We start from the raw sequence: 27,957 nt of genomic DNA on the forward strand, positions 1-27,957 counted from the left end.
CCTATAGAAATGCACTTCTTGAACAATTTATCAGAATTTTTCCATTTTTAAAATTCTACCTGAAACATTACACTGGGACTTTGTGTGGGAGTGTTCCACAAATTCCAAAATTGGAACTTTCCCAAAAATATATCACACAAAATTATTTACGTAGTAGTAGTAGTATTTCAACAATGCACATGCACTCACACACATTTTTAAATAGTCAGTTTCATGTGAAGACATCTAGAAACAAAATAAAAACACATATTTAAAAATACAGTATCACTCATCATAGCTACACCTCAACAAGCTGTTGCTGTTTCTTTACCAAGGCCCTGGGAAAAAGGCTGCCACTCACAACTGCGCCAACAAAAGAAATCAATAAGTGCGACAAGATACAGGTCATCAAAGTAACAAGACAATAACAAAGGAATACGGATGAATAGTACATCACTGCTGTATAAAGATTGCCATTTGACTGCCTTTTTTTAGGCGTTTTATTACTTGTTAGCTTATTAGCCATTTTATCACAAATTAGGTCATCATTCTTCCAACGGCATATAATCATTTACTCTATATGCCTGGAGATAACTAGAAAGCTTAAAAAAGTATGATAAAGGCCCTTGTTGCTGTTCCATCCTTGAAATAAATGTCAAGCTAAAAAGCTGAAGGAAAACCAAATCACGTGCTGACATTTATTTGAAAGACAAATCATTGTCATTTTGTGCTTGTAGGTGGGCAACCACATTGATGTGGTCTCCCAAAAGTGGATGGCTCAGGATGCAGGCATTGGTGCGGGCGTGGACTCTTATTTTGAGTACTTGGTGAAGGGTGCCATCTTGCTGCAAGATGAGGAGCTGCTGCACATGTTTGACGGTAAGTCACATGACCCACCTGCTATATCACCTGCAGAGATATGAACAATATGTGATGAGTCGTCACTCTGGTACGGCAGCCTATTACCGGGCCCTTGAAAACTACACACGCTTTGATGACTGGTACTTGTGGGTGCAGATGCACAAAGGGACTGTGTCCATGCCCGTGTTCCAGTCGCTGGAGGCATTCTGGCCCGGCCTGCAGGTAGCTATACCTCCCAAATGCTCCCACTCTGTGAGGAGCAAGCAGTGCTTTTAAAGTGATTTCTCTTTGTATCAGACTCTGTTAGGAAACGTGGACAGTGCTGTCAGAACCTTCCAGAACTATTACTCGGTGTGGAGGCAGTTTGGAGGTCTGCCTGAATTCTACAGCATCTCTCAGGGCTACACCGTGGACAAGAGGGAGGGATACCCACTCAGACCCGGTTTGAATATTGAAACATTCTCTTTACGTGTCTTCATCTGTGCTATAGGTTGGCAACACCTGTTTTCTTACCTGTACTGATATCACATCATGTGCTTCAAGTTGTACGATTTCTCTATATAAACCTGTCCTGTTTGGTTGTTCAGTGATGGAAAATGTATGATCGCAACACTGGAACTTTATGTGCAACAAGGGAGTTTGATACACTGTACTCCCTTTGGGGTTATACGTTATTCTACTCCATTCTCTATTATTATTATTATTGTGTGAAGGCGATGGCCTTCACACATATGTTATTCTACTCCATTCTCTATTATTGTGTGAAGGCCACTTACCAAATATTCCAATATTGAAATTCAACCAAATTCTCCAAAATTTCGTTTTTCTTCTCTAATTTCTACATTTTTCAACCGATTCAACTCATTCCAACTTTGAACTGTTCATCTTTTCCCTACCTATTACACAACTTCACTTACAAAAAGTCCAAATTTGAAATTCAACCAAATTCTCCAAAATTTCGTTTTTCTAAGTTCTACATTTTTCAACCGATTCAACCCATTCCAACTTTCAACTGTTCATCTCTTGCCTACCTATTCTACAACTTCCCACTTACCAAAAATTCCAAATTTGAAATTCAACCAAATGCTCCAAAATTTCGTTTTTCTACTCTCATTTCTACATTTCTCTACCGATTCAACCCATTCCAACTTTCAAGTAGTCATCTTTTGCCTACCTATTCCACAACTTCCCCTTAAAAAAAAATTCCAAATTTTCAAATTTGAAATTCAACCAAATTCTCCCAAAATTTGTTTTTCTACTCTAATTTCTACATTTTTCAACTGATTCAACCCATTCGTTTATTATTATTATTAGTGTGAAGGTGAAGACCTTCACACTAATGTTATTGCTGTCCTTTATTATTATTATTATTAGTGTGAAGGTGAAGACCTTCACACTATTGTTATTGCTGTCCTTTATTATTAGTGTGAAGGTGAAGACCTTCACACTATTGTTATTGCTGTCCTTTATTATTAGTGTGAAGGTGAAGACCTTCACACTATTGTTATTGCTGTCCTTTATTATTATTATTAGTGTGAAGGTGAAGACCTTCACACGATTGTTATTGCTGTCCTTTATTATTATTATTATTATTATTAGTGTGAAGGTGAAGACCTTCACACTATTGTTATTGCTGTCCTTTATTATTATTATTAGTGTGAAGGTGAAGACCTTCACACTATTGTTATTGCTGTCCTTTATTATTATTAGTGTGAAGGTGAATACCTTCACACTATTGTTATTGCTGTCCTTTATTATTGTGTGAAGGCGAAGGCCTTCACACATTGTTATTCTACTTTATTATTATTATTATTATTATTATTATTAGTGTGAAGGTGAAGACCTTCACACTATTGTTATTGCTGTCCTTTATTATTATTATTATTATTATTATTAGTGTGAAAGTGAAGACCTTCACACTATTGTTATTGCTGTCCTTTATTAGTGTGAAGGCGAAGGCCTTCACACTATTGTTATTCTACTTTATTATTGTTATTATTATTATTATTATTATTAGTGTGAAGGCGAAGACCTTCACACTATTGTTATTGCTGTCCTTTATTATTATTATTATTATTAGTGTGAAGGTGAAGACCTTCACACTATTGTTATTGCTGTCCTTTATTAGTGTGAAGGTGAAGACATTCACACTATTGTTATTGCTGTCCTTTATTAGTGTGAAGGTGAAGACCTTCACACTATTGTTATTGCTGTCCTTTATTATTATTATTAGTGTGAAGGTGAAGACCTTCACACTATTGTTATTGCTGTCCTTTATTAGTGTGAAGGTGAAGACCTTCACACTGTTGTTATTGCTGTCCTTTATTATTATTATTATTATTAGTGTGAAGGTGAAGACCTTCACACTATTGTTATTGCTGTCCTTTATTAGTGTGAAGGTGAAGACCTTCACACTATTGTTATTGCTGTCCTTTATTAGCGTGAAGGTGAAGACCTTCACACTATTGTTATTGCTGTCCTTTATTAGTGTGAAGGTGAAGACCTTCACACTATTGTTATTGCTGTCCTTTATTATTAGTGTGAAGGTGAAGACCTTCACACTATTGTTATTGCTGTCCTTTATTAGTGTGAAGGTGAAGACCTTCACACTATTGTTATTGCTGTCCTTTATTATTATTAGTGTGAAGGTGAAGACCTTCACACTATTGTTATTGCTGTCCTTTATTATTATTATTATTAGTGTGAAGGTGAAGACCTTCACACTATTGTTATTGCTGTCCTTTATTAGTGTGAAGGTGAAGACCTTCACACTATTGTTATTGCTGTCCTTTATTATTAGTGTGAAGGTGAAGACCTTCACACTATTGTTATTGCTGTCCTTTATTATTATTATTATTATTATTATTATTATTAGTGTGAAGGTGAAGACCTTCACACTATTGTTATTGCTGTCCTTTATTATTATTAGTGTGAAGGTGAAGACCTTCACACTATTGTTATTGCTGTCCTTTATTAGTGTGAAGGTAAAGACCTTCACACTATTGTTATTGCTGTCCTTTATTAGTGTGAAGGTGAAGACCTTCACACTATTGTTATTGCTGTCCTTTATTAGTGTGAAGGTGAAGATCTTCACACTATTGTTATTGCTGTCCTTTATTAGTGTGAAGGTGAAGACCTTCACACTATTGTTATTGCTGTCCTTTATTAGTGTGAAGGTGAAGACATTCACACTATTGTTATTGCTGTCCTTTATTAGTGTGAAGGTGAAGACCTTCACACTATTGTTATTGCTGTCCTTTATTAGTGTGAAGGTGAAGACCTTCACACTATTGTTATTGCTGTCCTTTATTATTATTATTATTAGTGTGAAGGTGAAGACCTTCACACTATTGTTATTGCTGTCCTTTATTATTATTATTAGTGTGAAGGTGAAGACCTTCACACTATTGTTATTGCTGTCCTTTATTATTATTATTATTAGTGTGAAGGTGAAGACCTTCACACTATTGTTATTGCTGTCCTTTATTAGTGTGAAGGTGAAGACCTTCACACTATTGTTATTGCTGTCCTTCATTATTATTATTAGTGTGAAGGTGAAGACCTTCACACTATTGTTATTGCTGTCCTTTATTATTATTATTATTATTAGTGTGAAGGTGAAGACCTTCACACTATTGTTATTGCTGTCCTTTATTATTATTATTAGTGTGAAGGTGAAGACCTTCACACTATTGTTATTGCTGTCCTTTATTATTAGTGTGAAGGTGAAGACCTTCACACTATTGTTATTGCTGTCCTTTATTATTAGTGTGAAGGTGAAGACCTTCACACTATTGTTATTGCTGTCCTTTATTAGTGTGAAGGTGAAGACCTTCACACTATTGTTATTGCTGTCCTTTATTATTATTAGTGTGAAGGTGAAGACCTTCACACTATTGTTATTGCTGTCCTTTATTATTATTAGTGTGAAGGTGAAGACCTTCACACTATTGTTATTGCTGTCCTTTATTATTATTATTATTATTAGTGTGAAGGTGAAGACCTTCACACTATTGTTATTGCTGTCCTTTATTATTATTGTGTGAAGGCGAAGGCCTTCACACATTGTTATTCTACTTTATTAGTGTGAAGGTGAAGACCTTCACACTATTGTTATTGCTGTCCTTTATTATTATTATTATTATTATTATTATTATTAGTGTGAAGGTGAAGACCTTCACACTATTGTTATTGCTGTCCTTTATTATTATTATTATTATTATTATTATTATTAGTGTGAAGGTGAAGACCTTCACACTATTGTTATTGCTGTCCTTTATTATTATTATTATTATTATTATTATTATTCTACTTATTCCGCTCACTTTTTTGACGCTTAACTACTTCCACATACTTCAACCGATTCACTCCGTTCCACTTTTCACTTATTCCAAATATTCATGACACGGCTGCTTACATTTTTTTTGTTCGAAAAATTTTCCGTTTTCACAAAATTCACGATTTTGTGGCATTTTTTTCCCCATTCATTCTTAATGGCAGATTCAACATTTCACATTTTTGTTGTTCCAGTTTGAAATTCACTTATTTCAACACATTCAAATCACATTGGGGACATTCCCAAACTTGCCAAATTCAAAAATTTCACGTTTTCACTTTTAAAATTTGCACAAAATTTTGCAAAATTTCACAAAATTTAGTTTTTCACTTCTAGTTTCTACATTTCTCCACCGATTCAACTCGTTCCAACTTTCAACTGTTCATCTTTTGCCTACCTATTCCACACCTTCCCACTTACCAAAATTTCCAAATTTTCAATTTTGAAATTCACACCAAATTTTCCCAAAATTTAGTTTTTCCCTTCTAATTTCTACATTTTTCAACCGATTCAACCCATTCCAACTTTATTCACTTTGTTCACCTTATGCTTACCATATTCACCCCCTTCACCCCCACTTCCACAATTCAACCCTTGACCCCCACTTCCAGAGTGGCGGCCATCTTGGATTGACCCTGAAGTGCCCCAATGAACCCGGAATGAACTGGAAGTGCCCCAAATCAAACCGGAATTGACCCCAAATGAACCGGAAGTGACCTCAGGTAAACCGGAAGTGACCCCAAATCAAACCGGAAGTGACCCCAAATCAAACCGGAAGTGACCTTTTTAAACCGGAAGTGACCCCAAATAAACCGGAAGTGACCTCAGCTAGACCGGAAGTGCCTCTAATCAAACCGGAAGTGACCTAAATAGACCGGAACTGACCCAAATCAAACCGGAAGTGACCCCAAATGAACCGGAAGTGACCTCAGGTAAACCGGAAGTGACCCCAAATCAAACCGGAAGTGACCTTTTTAAACCGGAAGTGACCTTTTTTAACCGGAAGTGACCCCAAATAAACCGGAAGTGACCTCAGCTAGACCGGAAGTGCCTCTATTCAAACCGGAAGTGACTCAAATAGACCGGAAGTGACCAAAATCAAACCGGAAGTGACCCCAAATGAACCGGAAGTGACCTCAGGTAAACCGGAAGTGACCCCAAATCAAACCGGAAGTCATCTTTTTAAACCGGAAGTGACCTATTTAAACCGGAAGTGACCCCAAATAAACCGGAAGTGACCTCAGCTCGACCGGAAGTGCCTCTAATCAAACCGGAAGTGACCTAAATAGACCGGAAGTGACCCAAATCAAACCGGAAGTGACCTTATTTCAACATTAACTGCCCTAAATAGCTACATTAGGCGCTAACTTTTGCATTTATTGTCCGATTGAACCCGTTTCAACATTTTAACCCCAAAAGTGAACCTCCTGAAGCCGTTTTTTATCGTTTTGTTCCAAATTTCAAAAAATTTTGGCGCAATTGTTTTTTCTTTTAATTCCCACTCATTCTCTATGGGGATTCAAGATTTGCTCTAACTTCTACATTTTTTAACCGTTTCAACCCGTTCCAACTTTCAACTGTTCATCTTTTGCCTACCTATTCCACAATCTCCCACTTACCAAAAATTCCAAACTTTCAAATTTGAAATTCAACCATATTCACCAAAATTCTGTCGTACATTTCTATTTTCCACATTTCTCAAGAAATTCAACTAATTTCAACATCATTCGGCATCATTCCCCAAGAAGTGATTCAAAGTATTCGCCTTCACACGCAATTTCTCCAGAAATTGCATTTTCTAGTTATTATTATTATTATTCTACTTATTCCGCTCACTTTTTTGACGCTTAACTACTTCCACATACTTCAACCGATTCACTCCGTTCCACTTTTCACTTATTCCAAATATTCATGACACGGCTGCTTACATTTTTTTTGTTCGAAAAATTTTCCGTTTTCACAAAATTCACGATTTTGTGGCATTTTTTTCCCCATTCATTCTTAATGGCAGATTCAACATTTCACATTTTTGTTGTTCCAGTTTGAAATTCACTTATTTCAACACATTCAAATCACATTGGGGACATTCCCAAACTTGCCAAATTCAAAAATTTCACGTTTTCACTTTTAAAATTTGCACAAAATTTTGCAAAATTTCACAAAATTTAGTTTTTCACTTCTAGTTTCTACATTTTTCCACCGATTCAACTCGTTCCAACTTTCAACTGTTCATCTTTTGCCTACCTATTCCACACCTTCCCACTTACCAAAATTTCCGAATTTTCAATTTTGAAATTCACACCAAATTTTCCCAAAATTTAGTTTTTCCCTTCTAATTTCTACATTTTTCAACCGATTCAACCCATTCCAACTTTATTCACTTTGTTCACCTTATGCTTACCATATTCACCCCCTTCACCCCCACTTCCACAATTCAACCCTTGACCCCCACTTCCAGAGTGGCGGCCATCTTGGATTGACCCTGGAGTGCCCCAATGAACCCGGAATGAACTGGAAGTGCCCCAAATCAAACCGGAATTGACCCCAAATGAACCGGAAGTGACCTCAGGTAAACCGGAAGTGACCCCAAATCAAACCGGAAGTGACCCCAAATCAAACCGGAAGTGACCTTTTTAAACCGGAAGTGACCCCAAATAAACCGGAAGTGACCTCAGCTAGACCGGAAGTGCCTCTAATCAAACCGGAAGTGACCTAAATAGACCGGAAGTGACCCAAATCAAACCGGAAGTGACCCCAAATGAACCGGAAGTGACCTCAGGTGAACCGGAAGTGACCCCAAATCAAACCGGAAGTGACCTTTTTAAACCGGAAGTGACCTTTTTTAACCGGAAGTGACCCCAAATAAACCGGAAGTGACCTCAGCTAGACCGGAAGTGCCTCTATTCAAACCGGAAGTGACTCAAATAGACCGGAAGTGACCCAAATCAAACCGGAAGTGACCCCAAATGAACCGGAAGTGACCTCAGGTAAACCGGAAGTGACCCCAAATCAAACCGGAAGTCATCTTTTTAAACCGGAAGTGACCTATTTAAACCGGAAGTGACCCCAAATAAACCGGAAGTGACCTCAGCTCGACCGGAAGTGCCTCTAATCAAACCGGAAGTGACCTAAATAGACCGGAAGTGACCCAAATCAAACCGAAAGTGACCATATTTCAACGTTAAGTGCCCTAAATACCTACATTTAAGCTAACTTTTGCAAATGTTGCCCGATTAAACCCGTTTCAACATTTTAACCCCAAAAGTCAACCTCCTGAAGCCGTTTTTTTTCCATTTGTTCTAAATTTCAAAAAATTTTGCCGCAATTTTTTTTTCTTTTAATTCCCATTCATTCTCTATTAGGATTCAAGATTTGCTCTAACTTCTACATTTTTTAACCGATTCAACTCGTTCCAACTTTCAACTGTTCATCTTTCTTCCCACTTACCAAAAATTCTCTACAATTTTGTTTTTCTACTCTAATTTCTACATTTTTCAACTTATTCAACCCATTCCACCTTTCAACTGTTCATCATTTTTCTACCTATTCCACAACTTCCCACTTACCCAAAATTCCAAATTTTCAATTTTGAAATTCACACCCAATTTTCCCAAATTTCCTTTTTCCCTTGTAATTTCTACATTTTTCAACCGATTCAACTCTTTTCAACATCATTCTGCAGCATTCCCCGAGTATTTATTCAACCTCTTCACCTTCACACGCAATTTCTTCAGGAATTGCAAATTCTAGTTATTATTATTATTATTCAACTTATTCCTCCCACTTTTTTGACACCTAACTAGTCCTACATGCTTCAACCGATTCACCCCATTCAAACTTTCACACATTCCAAAAATTCATGGCATGCTTGCTACCATTTTTTTTGTTCATAACATTAACCGTTTTTGTGTAATTAGCAAATTTGTGACTTTTAAATCCCCATTCATTCTTAATGGCGATTTCAACACGAGCCATTTTCCCGCGTGGGTTCGAATTTTACACATGACACATTGGGCGTCTCACCATTACACAAACTCACACGACACTGGCTGCAATTTTTTTCGTAATAAACATTTATGGTCTTTGCATAATTAGTACATTTGTGCTATAAATTACGCATTTATTCTTAATGGCGCATTCAACATGAACATTCATGACATTAAGCAAATTACACCACTTCAGAAAAGCAAATAAATTAGCTCAGGTGGTAACACGGGCGCTTGTTAACTCGAGCCGCTTCCCCGCATGAGTTCGATTCCAACTGTGGGTACTGTTTTTATTCCTTTTTATTCACTGCTTAATATTTTTAACGCTTATGATTTGTAACTTGTCATTCACCATTTATTTTAATAATAATTTATTTTCCTTTTTATTCTTCCCGCTTATCATTTTTAATGCTTATCATTTGTAACTCTCGTCATTTTCCCATTTATTGAATAATAATTTGATTTCCTTTATATTCTTCCCGCTTATCATTTATATCGTTTATCATTTGTAACTTTTGTCATTTTCCCATTTATTTTATAATAATTTAATTTCCTTTTTATTCTTCCCGCTTATCATTATTCCCCCTTTTCATTTGTAACTCTCGTCATTTTCCCATTTATTTTATTCATAATTTATCATTTATTTCCCTTTTTATTTTTCCCACTCATCATTTTTCCTATTTATTTTATTTATCATCATTTATCATTATTTATTTCCCTTTTTATTTTTCCCACTTATTTTTCCCATTTATTTCATTCATCATCATTTATCATCATTTATTTCCCTTTTTATTTTTCCTGCTTATCATTTTAACACATCATTTTAACCATTTACTTTATTCATCATCATTTATATTCATTAATTGCCCTTTTTCATTTTTCCTGTCTTTCATTTCGAAAAAAGTAGAATAACAATAGTGCGAAGGTCTTCGCCTTCACACGCAATTTCTCCAGGAATTGCAATTCTAGTTAGTGTGAAGGTGAAGACCTTCACACTATTGTTATTGCTGTCCTTTATTATTATTATTATTATTATTATTATTATTATTATTATTCTACTTATTCCGCTCACTTTTTTGACGCTTAACTACTTCCACATAGTTCAACCGATTCACTCCGTTCCACTTTTCACTGATTCCAAATATTCATGACACGGCTGCTTACATTTTTTTCGTTCAAAAAATTTTCCGTTTTCGCAAAATTCACAAAATTCCGGCAAATTCTTCCCCATTCATTCTTAATGGCAGATTCAACATTTCACATTTTTGTTGTTCCAGTTTGAAATTCACTTATTTCAACACATTCAAATCACATTGGGGACATTCCCAAACTTGCCAAATTCAAAAATTTCACGTTTTCACTTTTAAAATTTGCACAAAATTTTGCAAAATTTCACAAAATTTAGTTTTTCACTTCTAATTTCTACATTTTTCCACCGATCCAACTCGTTCCAACTTTCAAGTGTTCATCTTTTGCCTACCTATTCCACACCTTCCCACTTACCAAAATTTCCAAATTTTCAATTTTGAAATTCACACCAAATTTTCCAAAAGTTTTGTTTTTCCCTTCTAATTTCTACATTTTTCAACCGATTCAACCCATTCCAACTTTATTCACTTTGTTCACCTTATGCTTACCATATTCACCCCCTTCACCCCCACTTCCACAATTCAACCCTTGACCCCCACTTCCAGAGTGGCGGCCATCTTGGATTGACCCTGAAGTGCCCTAATGAACTCGGAATGAACCGGAAGTGCCCCAAATCGAACCGGAATTGACCCCAAATGAACCGGAAGTGACCTCAGGTAAACCGGAAGTGACCCCAAATCAAACCGGAAGTGACCCCAAATCAAACCGGAAGTGACCTTTTTAAACCGGAAGTGACCTTTTTAAACCGGAAGTGACCCCAAATAAACCGGAAGTGACCTCAGCTAGACCGGAAGTGCCTCTAATCAAACCGGAAGTGACCCAAATAGACCGGAAGTGACCCAAATCAAACCAGAAGTGACCCCAAATGAACCGGAAGTGACCTCAGGTAAACCGGAAGTGACCCCAAATCAAACCGGAAGTTAGCTTTTTAAACCGGAAGTGACCTATTTAAACCGGAAGTGACCCCAAATAAACCGGAAGTGACCTCAGTTAGACCGGAAGTTTCTCTTATCAAACCGGAAGTGACCCAAATAGACCGGAAGTGACCCAAATCAAACCGGAAGTGACCATATTTCAACACTAAGTGCCCTAAATACATACATTTGCACTAACTTTTGCAAATTTTGCCCGATTAAACCCGTTTCAACATTTTAACCCCAAAATTGAACTTCCTGAAGCCATTTTTTTTCCTTTTGTTCCAAATTTCAAAAAAATTTGGTGCAATTTTTTTTCTTTTAATTCCCATTCATTCTCTATTAGGATTCAAGATTTGCTCTAACTTCTACATTTTTTAACCGATTCAATTCGTTCCAACTTCCAACTGTTCATCTTTTGCCTTCCTATTCCACAACTTCCCACTTACCAAAAATTCTCTGCAATTTTGTTTTTCTACTCCAATTTCTACATTTTTCAACTTATTCAAGCCATTCCACCTTTCAACTGTTCATCATTTTCCTACCTATTCCACAACTTCCCACTTACCCAAAATTCCAAATTTTCAATTTTGAAATTCACACCCAATTTTCCCAAATTTCCTTTTTCCCTTGTAATTTCTACATTTTTCAACCGATTCAACTCTTTTCAACATCATTCTGCAGCATTCCCCAAGTATTTATTCAACCTCTTCACCTTCACACGCAATTTCTTCAGGAATTGCAAATTCTAGTTGTGTGAAGGCGATGGCCTTCACACATATGTTATTCTACACCATTCTCTATTATTGTGTGAAGGCGATGGCCTTCACACATATGTTATTCTACACCATTCTCTATTATTATTGTGTGAAGGCGATGGCCTTCACACATGTTATTCTACACCATTCTCTATTATTGTGTGAAGGCGATGGCCTTCACACATATGTTATTCTACACCATTCTCTATTATTGTGTGAAGGCGATGGCCTTCACACATATGTTATTCTACACCATTCTCTATTATTATTATTATTATTATTATTATATTTTATTCTCCACACTTTTTTGTCCCGCTTCTTCTTCCACATAATTCATCCGATTCACTCCGTTCCACTTTTGACGTATTCCAAATATTCACGAGATGAGCGCTTCCATTTTTCTCGTTCCGAAAATTTTCCGATTTCGCAAAATTCGCGAATTTACGACAAATTTTTCCCCATTCATTCTCAATGGCAGATTCGACATTTCACATTTACGTCATTCCCCTTTTAAATTCACCTCATTCAGCACATTCAAACCACATTCGGAATGATTCTCGACATTCCCAAAATTCCCAAATTCAAAAATTTCACGTTTTCACGTTAAAAATTTCGACAAAATTTCACAAAATTTGGTTTTTCACCTCTAATTTCTACATTCTTTGACCGATTCAACCCATTCCAACTTTCAACTGTTCATCTTTTGCCTACCTATTCCACACCTTCCCACTTACCAAAATTTCCCAAAATTTTATTTTGAAATTCACACCAAATTCTACAAAATTTCGTTTTTTCACTCTAAATTCTACATTTTTCAACCGATTCAACCCATTCCAACTTTATTCACTTTGGTCACTTCATCCTTACCATATTCACCCCTTCACCCCCACTTCCACTATGCTTACACAATTCAACCCCTGACCCCCACTTCCAGTGTGGCGGCCATCTTGGATTGACCCTGAAGTGCTCCCAATGAACCTAGAATGAACCGGAAGTGCCCCAATTCGAACCGGAAGTGACCTTAGGTAAACAGGAAGTGACCTCAGGTAAACCGGAAGTGACCCCAAATCAAACCGGAAGTGACCCCAGGTAAACCGGAAGTGACCCAAAATCAAACCGGAAGTGACCTTTTTAAACCGGAAGTGACCTTTTTATACCGGAAGTGACCCCAAATAAACCGGAAGTGACCTCAGCTAGACCGGAAGTGCCTCTTATCAAACCGGAAGTGACCCAAATCAAACCGGAAGTGACCCCAAATGAACCGGAAGTGACCTCAAGTAAACCGGAAGTGACCCCAAATCAAACCGGAAGTGACCTTTTTAAACCGGAAGTGACCCCAAATAAACCGGAAGTGACCTCAGCTAGACCGGAAGTGCCTCTTATCAAACCGGAAGTGACCCAAATAGACCGGAAGTGACCCAAATCAAACCGGAAGTGACCTTATTTCAACATTAACTGCCCTAAATAGCTACATTAGGCGCTAACTTTTGCATTTATTGTCCGATTGAACCTGTTTCAACATTTTAACCCCAAAAGTGAACCTCCTGAAGCCGTTTTTTATCGTTTTGTTCCAAATTTCAAAAAATTTTGGCGCAATTGTTTTTTCTTTTAATTCCCACTCATTCTCTATGGGGATTCAAGATTTGCTCTAACTTCTACATTATTTAACCGTTTCAACCCGTTCCAACTTTCAACTGTTCATCTTTTGCCTACCTATTCCACAATCTCCCACTTACCAAAAATTCCAAACTTTCAAATTTGAAATTCAACCAAATTCACCAAAATTCTGTAGTACACTTCTATTTTCCACATTTCTCAAGAAATTCAACTAATTTCAACATCATTCGGCATCATTCCCAAAGAAGTGATTCAAAGTATTCGCCTTCACACGCAATTTCTCCAGAAATTGCAAATTCTAGTTATTATTATTATTATTCTTCTATTTTATTCCCGCCACTTTTTTGTCCCGCTTCTTCTTCCACATAATTCATCCGATTCACTCCGTTCCACTTTTGACGTATTCCAAATATTCACGAGATGAGCGCTTCCATTTTTCTCGTTCCGAAAATTTTCCGATTTCGCAAAATTCGCGAATTTACGACAAATTTTTCCCCATTCATTCTCAATGGCAGATTCGACATTTCACATTTACGTCATTCCCCTTTTAAATTCACCTCATTCAGCACATTCAAACCACATTCGGAATGATTCTCGACATTCCCAAAATTCCCAAATTCAAAAATTTCACGTTTTCACGTTAAAAATTTCGACAAAAATTCACAAAATTTGGTTTTTCACCTCTAATTTCTACATTCTTTGACCGATTCAACCCATTCCAACTTTCAACTGTTCATCTTTTGCCTACCTATTCCACACCTTCCCACTTACCAAAATTTCCCAAAATTTTATTTTGAAATTCACACCAAATTCTACAAAATTTAGTTTTTTCACTCTAAATTCTACATTTTTCAACCGATTCAACCCATTCCAACTTTATTCACTTTGGTCACTTCATCCTTACCATATTCACCCCTTCACCCCCACTTCCACTATGCTTACACAATTCAACCCTTGACCCCCACTTCCAGTGTGGCGGCCATCTTGGATTGACCCTGAAGTGCTCCCAATGAACCTAGAATGAACCGGAAGTGCCCCAATTCGAACCGGAAGTGACCTTAGGTAAACAGGAAGTGACCTCAGGTAAACCGGAAGTGACCCCAAATCAAACCGGAAGTGACCCAAATCAAACCGGAAGTGACCCCAAATGAACCGGAAGTGACCCCAGGTAAACCGGAAGTGACCCAAAATCAAACCGGAAGTGACCCCAAATAAACCGGAAGTGACCTTTTTAAACCGGAAGTGACCCCAAATAAACCGGAAGTGACCTCAGCTAGACCGGAAGTGCCTCTTATCAAACCGGAAGTGACACAAATAGACCGGAAGTGACCCAAATCAAACCGGAAGTGACCCCAAATGAACCGGAAGTGACCTCAAGTAAACCGGAAGTGACCCCAAATCAAACCGGAAGTGACTTTTTTAAACCGGAAGTGACCTTTTTAAACCGGAAGTGACCCCAAATAAACCGGAAGTGACCTCAGCTAGACCAGAAGTGCCTCTTATCAAACCGGAAGTGACCCAAATAGACCGGAAGTGACCCAAATCAAACCGGAAGTGACCCCAAATGAACCGGAAGTGACCACAGGTAAACCGGAAGTGACCCCAAATCAAACCGGAAGTGACCTTTTTAAACCGGAAGTGACCTTTTTAAACCGGAAGTGACCCCAAATAAACCGGAAGTGACCTCAGCTAGACCGGAAGTGCCTCTAATCAAACCGGAAGTGACCCAAATAGACCGGAAGTGACCCAAATCAAACCGGAAGTGACCTTATTTCAACATTAACTGCCCTAAATAGCTACATTAGGCGCTAACTTTTGCATTTATTGTCCGATTGAACCCGTTTCAACATTTTAACCCCAAAAGTGAACCTCCTGAAGCCGTTTTTTATCGTTTTGTTCCAAATTTCAAAAAATTTTGGCGCAATTGTTTTTTCTTTTAATTCCCACTCATTCTCTATGGGGATTCAAGATTTGCTCTAACTTCTACATTATTTAACCGTTTCAACCCGTTCCAACTTTCAACTGTTCATCTTTTGCCTACCTATTCCACAATCTCCCACTTACCAAAAATTCCAAACTTTCAAATTTGAAATTCAACCAAATTCACCAAAATTCTGTAGTACACTTCTATTTTCCACATTTCTCAAGAAATTCAACTAATTTCAACATCATTCGGCATCATTCCCCAAGAAGTGATTCAAAGTATTCGCCTTCACACGCAATTTCTCCAGAAATTGCATTTTCTAGTTATTATTATTATTATATTTTATTCTCCACACTTTTTTGTCCCGCTTCTTCTTCCACATAATTCATCCGATTCACTCCGTTCCACTTTTGACGTATTCCAAATATTCACGAGATGAGCGCTTCCATTTTTCTCGTTCCGAAAATTTTCCGATTTCGCAAAATTCGCGAATTTACGACAAATTTTTCCCCATTCATTTTCAATGGCAGATTCGACATTTCACATTTACGTCATTCCCCTTTTAAATTCACCTCATTCAGCACATTCAAACCACATTCGGAATGATTCTCGACATTCCCAAAATTCCCAAATTCAAAAATTTAACGTTTTCACGTTAAAAATTCCGACAAAATTTCACGAAATTTCGTTTTTCACCTCTAATTTCTACATTTTTCGACCGATTCAACCCGTTCCAACTTCCAACTGTTCATCTTTTGCCTACCTATTCCACACCTTCCCACTTACAAAAAAATTCCAAATTTTCAAATTTGAAATTCAACCAAATTCTTCGTAATTTCGTTTTTCTACTCTAATTTCTACATTTTTCAACCGATTCAACCCATTCCAACTTTCAACTGTTCATCTTTTGCCTGCCTATTCCACAACTTCTCACCTACCAAAAATTCCAAAATTTCAAATTTGAAATTCAACCAAATTCTCCAAAATTTCGTTTTTCTACTCTAACTTCTACGTTTTTCAACCGATTCAACCCATTCCAACTTTCAACTGTTCATCTTTTGCCTACCTATTCCACACCTTCCCACTTACCAAAATTTCCAAATTTTCAATTTTGAAATTCAACCAAATTCTACAAAATTTGGTTTTTCTACTCTAATTTCTACATTTTTCAACCGATTCAACCCATTCCAACTTTATTCACTTTGGTCACCTCATCCTTACCATATTCACCCCCTTCACCCCCACTTCCACTATGCTTACAAAATTCAACCCTTGACCCCCACTTCCAGTGTGGCGGCCATCTTGGATTGACCCTGAAGTGCTCCCAATGAACCTAGAATGAACCGGAAGTGCCCCAAATCGAACCGGAAGTGACCTTAGGTAAACAGGAAGTGACCTCAGGTAAACCGGAAGTGACCCCAAATCAAACCGGAAGTGACCTTTTTAAACCGGAAGTGACCTTTTTAAACCGGAAGTGACCCCAAATAAACCGGAAGTGACCTCAGCTAGACCGGAAGTGCCTCTAATCAAACCGGAAGTGACCCAAATAGACCGGAAGTGACCCAAATCAAACCGGAAGTGACCCCAAATGAACCGGAAGCGACCACAGGTAAACCGGAAGTGACCCCAAATCAAACCAGAAGTGACCTTTTTAGACCGGAAGTGACCCCAAATAAACCGGAAGTGACCTCAGCTACACCGGAAGTGCCTCTTATCAAACCGGAAGTGACACAAATAGACCGGAAGTGACCCAAATCAAACCGGAAGTGACCTTTTTAAACCGGAAGTGACCCCAAATCAAACCGGAAGTGACCTTTTTAAACCGGAAGTGACCTTTTTAAACCGGAAGTGACCCCAAATAAACCGGAAGTGACCTCAGCTAGACCGGAAGTGCCTCTTATCAAACCGGAAGTGACCCAAATCAAACCGGAAGTGACCTTATTTCAACATTAACTGCCCTAAATAGCTACATTAGGCGCTAACTTTTGCATTTATTGTCCGATTGAACCCGTTTCAACATTTTAACCCCAAAAGTGAACCTCCTGAAGCCGTTTTTTATCGTTTTGTTCCAAATTTCAAAAAATTTTGGCGCAATTGTTTTTTCTTTTAATTCCCACTCATTCTCTATGGGGATTCAAGATTTGCTCTAACTTCTACATTATTTAACCGTTTCAACCCGTTCCAACTTTCAACTGTTCATCTTTTGCCTACCTATTCCACAATCTCCCACTTACCAAAAATTCCAAACTTTCAAATTTGAAATTCAACCAAATTCACCAAAATTTTGTATTACACTTCTATTTTCCACATTTCTCAAGAAATTCAACTAATTTCAACATCATTCGGCATCATTCCCCAAGAAGTGATTCAAAGTATTCGCCTTCACACGCAATTTCTCCAGAAATTGCATTTTCTAGTTATTATATTTTATTCTCCACACTTTTTTGTCCCGCTTCTTCTTCCACATAGTTCATCCGATTCACTCCGTTCCACTTTTGACGTATTCCAAATATTCACGAGATGAGCGCTTCCATTTTTCTCGTTCCGAAAATTTTCCGATTTCGCAAAATTCGCGAATTTACGACAAATTTTTCCCCATTCATTCTCAATGGCAGATTCGACATTTAACATTTACGTCATTCCCCTTTTAAATTCACCTCATTCAGCACATTCAAACCACATTTGGAATGATTCTCGACATTCCCAAAATTCCCAAATTCAAAAATTTCACGTTTTCACGTTAAAAATTCCGACAAAACTTCACGAAATTTCGTTTTTCACCTCTAATTTCTACATTTTTCGACCGATTCAACCCATTCCAACTTCCAACTATTCATCTTTTGCCTACCTATTCCACAACTTCCCACTTACAAAAAAATTCCAAATTTTCAAATTTGAAATTCAACCAAATTCTTCGTAATTTCGTTTTTCTACTCTAATTTCTACATTTTTCAACCGATTCAACCCATTCCAACTTTCAACTGTTCATCTTTTGCCTGCCTATTCCACAACTTCTCACATACCAAATATTCAAAATTTTCAAATTTGAAATTCAACCAAATTCTACAAAATTTTGTTTTTTTACTCTAACTTCTACGTTTTTCAACCGATTCAACCCATTCCAACTTTCAACTGTTCATCTTTTGCCTGCCTATTCCACAACTTCTCACCTACCAAAAACTCCAAATTTTTAAATTTGAAATTCAACCAAATTCTCCAAAATTTCGTTTTTCTACTCTAACTTCTACATTTTTCAACCGATTCAACTCATTCCAACTTTCAACTGTTCATCTTTTGCCTACCTATTCCACAACGTCCCACTTACCAAAAATTCCAAATTTGAAATTCAACCAAATTCTCCAAAATTTCATTCTTCTACTCTAATTTCTACATTGTTCAACCGATTCAACCCATTCCAACTTTCAACTGTTCATCTTTTGCCTACCTATTCCACAACTTCCCGTTTACCAAAAATTCCAAATTTGAAATTCAACCAAAGTTTTCAAAATTTCGTTTTTCTACTCTAATTTCTACATTTTCCAACCAATTCTATCCATTCCAACTTTCAACTGTTCATCTTTTGCCTACCTATTCCCCAACGTCCCACTGATCAAAAATTCCAAATTTGAAATTCAACCAAATTCTCCAAATTTTCGTTTTTCTACTCTAATTTCTACATTTTTCAACTTATTCAACTCATTCCAACTTTCAACTGTTCATCTTTTGCCAACCTATTCCACAACTTCCCATTTGCCAAAAATTCCTAATTTGAAGTTCAACCAAATTTTTCTAAATTTCGTTTTTCTACTCTAATTTCTACATTTTTCAACCGATTCTACCCATTCCAACTTTCAACTGTTCATCTTTTTTCTACCTATTCCACAACTTTCCACTTACCAAAAATTCCAAACTTTCAAATTTGAAATTCAACCAAATTCTCCAAAATTTAGTATTACACTTCTATTTTCCACATTTCTCAAGAAATTCAACTAATTTCAACATCATTCGGCATCATTCCCCAAGAAGTGATTCAAAGTCTTCGCCTTCACACGCAATTTCTCCAGAAATTGCATTTTCTAGTTATTATTATTATTCTTCTATTTTATTCCCGCCACTTTTTTGTCCCGCTTCTTCTTCCACATAATTCATCCGATTCACTCCGTTCCACTTTTGACGTATTCCAAATATTCACGAGATGAGGGCTTCCATTTTTCTCGTTCCGAAAATTTTCCGATTTCGCAAAATTCGCGAATTTACGACAAATTTTTCCCCATTCATTCTCAATGGCAGATTCGACATTTCACATTTACGTCATTCCCCTTTTAAATTCACCTCATTCAGCACATTCAAACCACATTCGGAATGATTCTCGACATTCCCAAAATTCCCAAATTCAAAAATTTCACGTTTTCACGTTAAAAATTCCGACAAAATTTCACGAAATTTCGTTTTTCACCTCTAATTTCTACATTTTTCGACCGATTCAACCCGTTCCAACTTCCAACTGTTCATCTTTTGCCTACCTATTCCACAACTTCCCACTTACAAAAATATTCCAAATTTTCAAATTTGAAATTCAACCAAATTCTTCGTAATTTCGTTTTTCTACTCTAATTTCTACATTTTTCAACCGATTCAACCCATTCCAACTTTCAACTGTTCATCTTTTGCCTGCCTATTCCACAACTTCTCACATACCAAATATTCAAAATTTTCAAATTTGAAATTCAACCAAATTCTACAAAATTTTGTTTTTTTACTCTAACCTCTACGTTTTTCAACCGATTCAACCCATTCCAACTTTCAAGTGTTCATCTTTTGCCTGCCTATTCCACAACTTCTCACCTACCAAAAACTCCAAACTTTTAAATTTGAAATTCAACCAAATTCTCCAAAATTTAGTTTTTCTACTCTAACTTCTACATTTTTCAACCGATTCAGCTCATTCCAACTTTCAACTGTTCATCTTTTGCCAACCTATCCCACAACTTCCCATTTGCCAAAAATTCCAAATTTGAAATTCAACCAAATTTTTCTAAATTTCGTTTTTCTACTCTAATTTCTACATTTTTCAACCGATTCTACCCATTCCAACTTTCAACTGTTCATCTTTTGCCTACCTATTCCACAACTTCCCGTTTACCAAAAATTCCAAATTTGAAATTCAACCAAATTTTTCAAAATTTCGTTTTTCTACTCTAATTTCTACATTTTTCAACCAATTCTACCCGTTCCAACTTTCAACTGTTCATCTTTTTCCTACTTATTCCACAACTTCCCACTTACCAAAAATTCCAAATTTTCAACTTTGAAATTCAATCAAACTCTCTACTATTTTGTTTTTCTACTCTAATTTCCACATTTTTCAACCGTTTCAACCATTCCAACTTTCAACTGTTCATCTTTGCCTACCTATTCCACAACTTCCCACTTACCAAAAACTCCAAACTTTCAAATATGAAATTCACCAAATTCTCCAAAATTTCATTTTTCAACTCTAATTTCTACATTTTTCAACCGATTAAACCCGTTCCAACTTTCAACTCTTCATCATTTCCTACCTATTCCACAACTTCCCACTTACCAAAAATGACAAGTTTCCAATTTTGAAATTCACCACAAATTCTCCAAATTTTCTACATTTCTTAAGTAATTCAACCGATTCAACTCGTTTCAACATCATTCGGCAGCATTCCCTAAGAACTTATTTCTCCAGAAATTGCATTTTCTAGTTTACATTGTGATCGTTCTCGCTCAATTCACCCGATGGAGCTAACATTCCATTTCAGAAGTTGCCAAACCTTGATTTTGTTCATTCTGGCCTTATAACACCAAATCGGATACCTGATATCTTTACAGATACCATGCCCACAATATGGAAGATTCGGCCTGCCTAAACTTTAGACTTGTGAAAAAATGGGCATGGAAGACGACCTGAGCACCCCAATCTCTTGGAAATTATGCCACTTTTCAAAAGAAATGTATAGATTGAAATGGAATTCAACAGCTATTTTAAATATATCATTCCTTCTAGGATTGTCATTTGACCCTTGTATGACCTTTAAATAAACTTTGTTGAAATTCAATCCCCAACACGTTAGTTAAAATATATTATTCGTACATGGGATTTTTCTTTCCCAGCAAATTGGTGTCTAAAAAGGCATATCTACATCATTCTTCGTGTTGTGCATTTCTTTGTGCATACACAACATTGTATCCTAATTAACATGTTCCGTGGAGTCACATGCAACCCCCCCTCCAACACTGCACTGCACCAACCCGCTCCCCTATTATCTATCCTTATCTCTTAAGTCATCATCTTTGATTTCCTTGTTTTGTGTAATGCAGAATTGGTGGAGAGCGCCATGTACCTGTTCAAGGCAACAGCCGATCACACTTACCTGCAACTTGGCCTGGACGCTGTCGAGTCTGTTGAACGGATTGCCAAGACGCCATGCGGCTATGCCAGCGTCAGTGCCTCTTTGGCAGAGGTGGGGTGAGGGCATCGGTCCAGGCTGACGGCGCTTGTGTTTTCAGGTGAAAGACCTGCGAGACCACCAGCTAGACAACAGAATGGAATCCTTCTTTCTGGCTGAGACCATCAAGTACCTCTACTTACTTTTCGACCCCACCCACTTTCTGCACAGTAGTGGGACAGAGTCATGGGTTGAGGGAGGAGAGGAAGGCCAGTGCATCCTGAGCTCAGGGGGCTATATCTTCAACACAGAGGCCCATCCACTGGACCCGGCTGCGCTCTACTGTTGCAGCCAACACAGCCGCGAGCGAGAGGAGCTCCACGACATTCTCCTCGGCCAATCACAGTCTGCTAAAAAAGCTAAAGAACATGGCAGCCACTCGGAAGAGCCTCCTCCACCCAGCCACTCAGAGAGCATAGCACTGAAACCGGGTGAGAAGAAGATGCTTCCCCTGTCCTGTCCTGTCCAGCCTTTCAGTGGTCGACTCGCCGTGCTGGGTCAAGTTTTCACCAATAACACTTGATCTTTTATGGCATGTGACCTACTTGCTGTGTCTGTGTTGTATGAAATGAAGACATTTTTATTTATGATCTTGTGTGACATCACCTTTATTTATTTAACATCACCATGAGGGGGCAGGGTTCAACAGGAAAATGTCTGTTGGCTGATTGGAAGCCTTTTGACCAAATTTGTTGAAATTAAATCCCCAACATGGTCACTAAAATATCTAATGGTTGTACATGGGTCTTGCCTTTTGTTTCACTGCTTCCCATGTCTTCTCATCTGCTTTACCATCCCACGTATCATATATATACACACACACACACGCACGCACGCACGCACGCACGCACGCACGCACGCACGCACACACACACACACACACACACACACACTTGACTGTTAACATACCTGTAAATGATTGCCCATCAGACAAAGCCCCTTGGGGGTATCAAATGAGTAGCACTGCTCCCTACATGAGGCATGTGAAGTTTTTTGCTCTATTCACAAGAAAACATGACATTTATAATAATGACATCAATGTGTGCAGAACTGTGTGAACATTAAAGTTGATGCGATCATTTATTATTCACCCATTTACCCTTTTTGATTCGAATAAGGTCTTAGAATTGATTTTCAATTGAAGGTTTATTACACAATGCACACAAAAACAAAATCAGAACCACCACGGTTGTGGAGCTCCAGTATGCAGACGATAATGCCATTGCAGCACACTTTGCAGAAAACCTCCAGGGCATCCTGAACTCCTTCGCTAAGGCATACAGAGCCCTGGGTCTGACCGTGAACATCAAGAAGACCCAGGTGCTACCCAACCAGCCATCTACTCCGCCCATCATAAATGTGGACAACACTGCACTTGAATATGTTCACCATTTCCCCTACCTCGGCTGCCTTCTCTCCTCCAAAGCGGACATTGACTCTGACGTCAACCATCGCCTGAACTGTGCCAGTGGAGCGTATGCCAGACACTGGAAAAGAGTCTTTGAAGACAGATACCTCCGGGCTGACACCAAGCTCCTGGTTTACAAAGCTGTGGTTCTCCCCACCTTACTTTATGGGGCAGAATCATGGACAACCTACAGCAGGCACCTAAGAGCTCTTGAACAACACCACCAGAGAACCTTGAGGAAAATACTCAGGATCAAATGGGAGTACAGACGCTCAAACATCAGCGTTCTGGAGGAAGCCAGGATACCGAGCATCACCACTTTAATAATGCAGCACCAACTCCGATGGACAGGACATCTCATCCGCATGGCTGACACCCGCCTCCACAAACAGATGTTATAGTCCCAGCTGGAGAGAGGTCCGCGAGCCCCGGGCAGGCCAAAGAAACGTTTTAAGGACAACCTCAAGACCAATCTCAAGAAATTCCAAATAACATCTCAGGACTGGGAGCGCATCGCCTTGAACAGGAACTGCTGGAGGGCAGCGGTGCAAGAAGGTGCAGCACATCACGAAAAGGAACTCCGCCGTGTCGCATAAACCAAACGACAACTCCGTAAGGAAATACAAAAACAGGCTCTAGCACGACCACAACCCACCAGCACTTTCCCCTGCCCACACTGCACAAAAATATGTGGATCCCGGATCGGCCTCTATGCCCACCTGCGGACCCACAAGTAGACGACCCTGAGAAAAAGACAGTCATACTCGTCCCGAGTGACCGCCGATGATGACACAAAAACAATAATAAAATATGGAAATTAATAAAAAGATACTGAAACAAAGACATTGAGCCATTAGGTGAACTCGTTACACAATATGCTGACATTTTATTTTGGGGGACACCAACACGTATGACACATAACGTAAAATACATATACATATTGTCATATAAAGCAAATCACTAAATGTCTGAATGTGTTTTCATGCGCAAAAATAAAAACAATGAATAAAACACTCAAACACCAGACAAGTTTTAAAACAAAAGTTTATTAGAATCAGAATCAGCTTTATTGGCCAAGTTTGTGCATGCCAAACAAGGAATTTGACTCCGGTTGATCTCAGCCTCTGTACAACATTTAAGTGACTAACAACATTCAGGTGACTAACAACATTTAAGTGGCAAGAACAGGATATTATTGCCCAGTGATGTCTCTGAGACTCCATGAGTGGTGTGAGTTCATCAGCGCGACAGCCTGGGGAAAGATGCTGTGTCTGCTGGTTTTGGCGTACAGCGCTCTGTAACACCGTCCGGAGGGGAGTAGTTCAAACAGACTGTGACCTGGGTGAGAAGGGTCTGTAGAGATGTTACTTGCACGTTTCCTGGTCCTGGACAGGTACAAGTCTTGGATAGATAGGAGGTTGGTCCCGATTATCTTTTCCGCAGTCCTGATTGTCCTTTGCAGTCTGTGCTCGCCTTGTTTGGTGGCCGATCCAAACCAGACAGTGATGGAGGTGCAGAGGATAGACTGGATGATGGCAGTGTAGAAGGTCCTCAGCAGCTCTTGTGGTAGGTTGAACTTCCTGAGCTGTCTCAGAAAGTACAGCCTCTGCTAGGCCTTCTTCCGGACAGTCTATGTGGCCGGTCCATTTCAGGTCCCGAGAGATTGTGGATCCCAGGAACTTGAAGGTGTCTGTGGAGGAAATAGCATTACCGAGGATAGTGAGGGGTGGAAGTGGTGAAGGGTCTCTCCTGAAGTCCACTGTCATCTCCACGGATTTGAGCGGGTTCAGCTCCAGGTGGTTTTGGCTGCACCAGTGGACATGCTGCTCCACCTCCTGTCTGTACGCAGTCTCGTCATCGTCCCGGATCAGTTCGTTGAGAGTGGTGTCGTCTGCATACTTTAGGAGCGTCACAGAAGAGTTGCCTGTGGAACAATCACTGGTGTAGAGAGAGAAGAGCAGTGGGGAGAGGACGCACCCCTGGGGGGCGGCAGTGCTGGTGGTCCGGGTGTCGGATGTGATGGTCCCCAGCCTCACATACTGTCTCCTGTTGGTCAGGAAGCTGGTGATTCACTGACAGGTGGAGGCAGGCACCGCAAGGTGGATGAGCTTCTGGTGGAGGATGTCGGGAGCGATGGTATTGAACGCTGAGCTGAAGTCCACAAACAGGATCCTGGCGTACGTCCCTGGGGTGTCTAGGTGGTGCAGGATGTAGTGCAGTCCCATGTTTACCGCATCGTCCACCGACCTCTTTGCCCGGTAGGCAAACTGCAGGGGGCCCGTGATGTCCTTCAATTTAATAAAATTAAGTTTCAAACCAGCAATCTAATGTGAAATTGCAGTATATATATTGGATAACAATATTTAGGCGTATATATGCGTACACATGTTGTTTAAAAACTACTGTGAGTATTATAAAATTAAGATTTCCCGAAGAGAAGCATAACACGTCTCCGCTCGGCTTTCGCCCTGCTGGCCGGCTGACTTCTCCTCTGCGTTAGACCTTGGGGGTGCACGTTGCCAACGCGCGCTATTCGGTGCTGATAAGGGTTAATAGATAAAGGGATAATGTGCGCTGATCAGTCCTCGCCGGTTCGTCTGTTTTGACACGCGTACGCCTGCCACCTGATTCCCGTTTACCTGATACGCTCTGTAGCCGTACGCCTGGCTGGTTCATCTGCCTTGACACACGCATGCCTGCCACCTGATTCCCGTTTGCCTGATCCGGTGTGTCGCGAGATGCCTGGACTCTGTTTGGCCCGAGCTAATGGTAATTTGTAGTGGTGTATGTTTTTGAAGAAAAGGTTTGTAATTAACACGTTTTCATCCAATTAATCAATTTACTATCAAAATAATCAACAGCTTAATCGATAATTAAAATAATCATTAGTTGCAGCTCTAAATCACACATACAGGCATTCAAGGAGAGATGTTGGAGTGACGCAGAACACAAGAAAGAACTGCTCAACAGCTAAGTTGAGCGTTGATGCTAGTCTCAAGGGCAGCTCAACAGTAGTCAAGAAGCAAACTAGCTTCCTCAAACCAGCACAAGCATAAAGTAAAGATAATAGACCACAACATATTTTGTTCTTGGATATGTGGGCAGAGCAAGCCTCCAGTGAATGCAGTTCTTGGGTTGGGATCTACTAGTCCAGATGTTTGCTGAAATGTTTGACATGGTCTCTAAGGAGGCATCAGCTTCCACAGCTATGACATCATCATCACGCTCTCTTGAGTACTTGATGTGAACGCCTAGTTTATTCCTTGATGAGAGGTTAGTTCTCAACGGAGGAGGCATCAAGGAAAAGCGACACAAACATTCACATCACAACAGTGTGCATACGTCTTCAAGCATGGATAAAATGTGTGTCTATTGTTAAATTTATGGAGTTTGTTTTACCTGGCTGCAGAACATACCAACATATACCATACAGACACACAACACGTCAAAGCATGTGTGATCTACCCGTAGATAGCCATTAATGTACGAACAATCATCTGTTATCCATTAGCAAACTAGTCAATGGCAAGAATACCACAAGGGCGAGGCTCACATCACTGCATAGTCTTCTCATGATGTGTGTGTGTTTTCATCATATTCACATTGTGACTAAAGGGGAATTCCATCCAAGGTTAGCATGCTTGCTGCTCACCAAACACGCACACACACGCACGATGCAATGTAGCAATGTGTGAACAGAATAAATGACTGCCTATGACTCCACCCTGTCACTTAGGAACATGTAGAACATCCAGGATGTGATTCAAACACATTTGTTGTAGTTTATTCTTCTCTTTTTACATCTTGTTGTCCTGTATCACAACACTCACAGACCTGCATATGTATTTGTATAATTTCTCAACTATATTGAATTTTTTGCCTGAACTTTAACCATATTGATTACTCACAAAAACAAATGCTACATTTCATTCCGCAGGGCATGATGCCTCATCTGGTTTATTTGATTAACAGTCAGATTTTTTTTTACTCAAAAACAAATGTGACTTCTAATGTAAATGGAATGAGTCTGTTGTGACGTCTATGACGACCAGAAAGCACAAATCGGAATTGACCTGAAGTGTGAATATAGCCTAAGTTACAAGGCAGGAAATAATTAACTTAGGTCAACAAATATGTCAAGACCCAGGTCAAAAACTAAGTCACGTACCAAATTAAAATCCAAAACGGAATGAATTAACCTATGAAGGAATGAAAGTGCCTTGACAAAGTCAAGAATGAAAAGACCAAGTCCGAGGCAATCCAGGAAATACCACAGAACAAAGTCAAGAACCAAGTTAATAACCAATGAACTAAGTCAAGACCCAGGTCCAGAAACTACCAAGCTAACCAAGTCAGGGTCAAAAAGGAAATAACCAAGTCAAGAACCAAAGAACAAGTCAACAAGAAGAAGAAAGCCGAAAGAATTAAGTCAGGGACCAAGAACTACGTCAAAAATCAAGCCAAAAACAACTCAACAAAGAAGCCAGGAATCAGATCATGATTCAAAAACAAAGAAAATACAAATTTTTACCAGGTCATGAGTATGTCA

The 27,957-nt window shown here is 38.8% G+C and overlaps 1 protein-coding gene across 1 annotated transcript in view; it reads left to right on the forward strand.

Moving 5' to 3' along the window:
- edem2 (ER degradation enhancer, mannosidase alpha-like 2) overlaps positions 1–22,731 on the forward strand; it is a 42,033-nt gene extending 19,302 nt beyond the window's left edge. The window contains exons 7-11 of the mRNA XM_088362957.1: positions 717–858; positions 938–1,062; positions 1,138–1,282; positions 21,873–21,994; positions 22,062–22,731. Coding sequence (XP_088219083.1) covers positions 717–858; positions 938–1,062; positions 1,138–1,282; positions 21,873–21,994; positions 22,062–22,523 — 996 coding nt within the window. The 3' untranslated portion in view covers positions 22,524–22,731. The remainder of the gene's footprint in view (positions 1–716; positions 859–937; positions 1,063–1,137; positions 1,283–21,872; positions 21,995–22,061) is intronic.
- Positions 22,732–27,957: the final 5,226 nt, after the last annotated feature.

Source organism: Syngnathus floridae, chromosome 2 (assembly GCF_059516105.1).
Source record: "Syngnathus floridae isolate MCC-2025c chromosome 2, RoL_Sflo_1.0, whole genome shotgun sequence".
NCBI classification, from domain to species: domain Eukaryota; kingdom Metazoa; phylum Chordata; class Actinopteri; order Syngnathiformes; family Syngnathidae; genus Syngnathus; species Syngnathus floridae.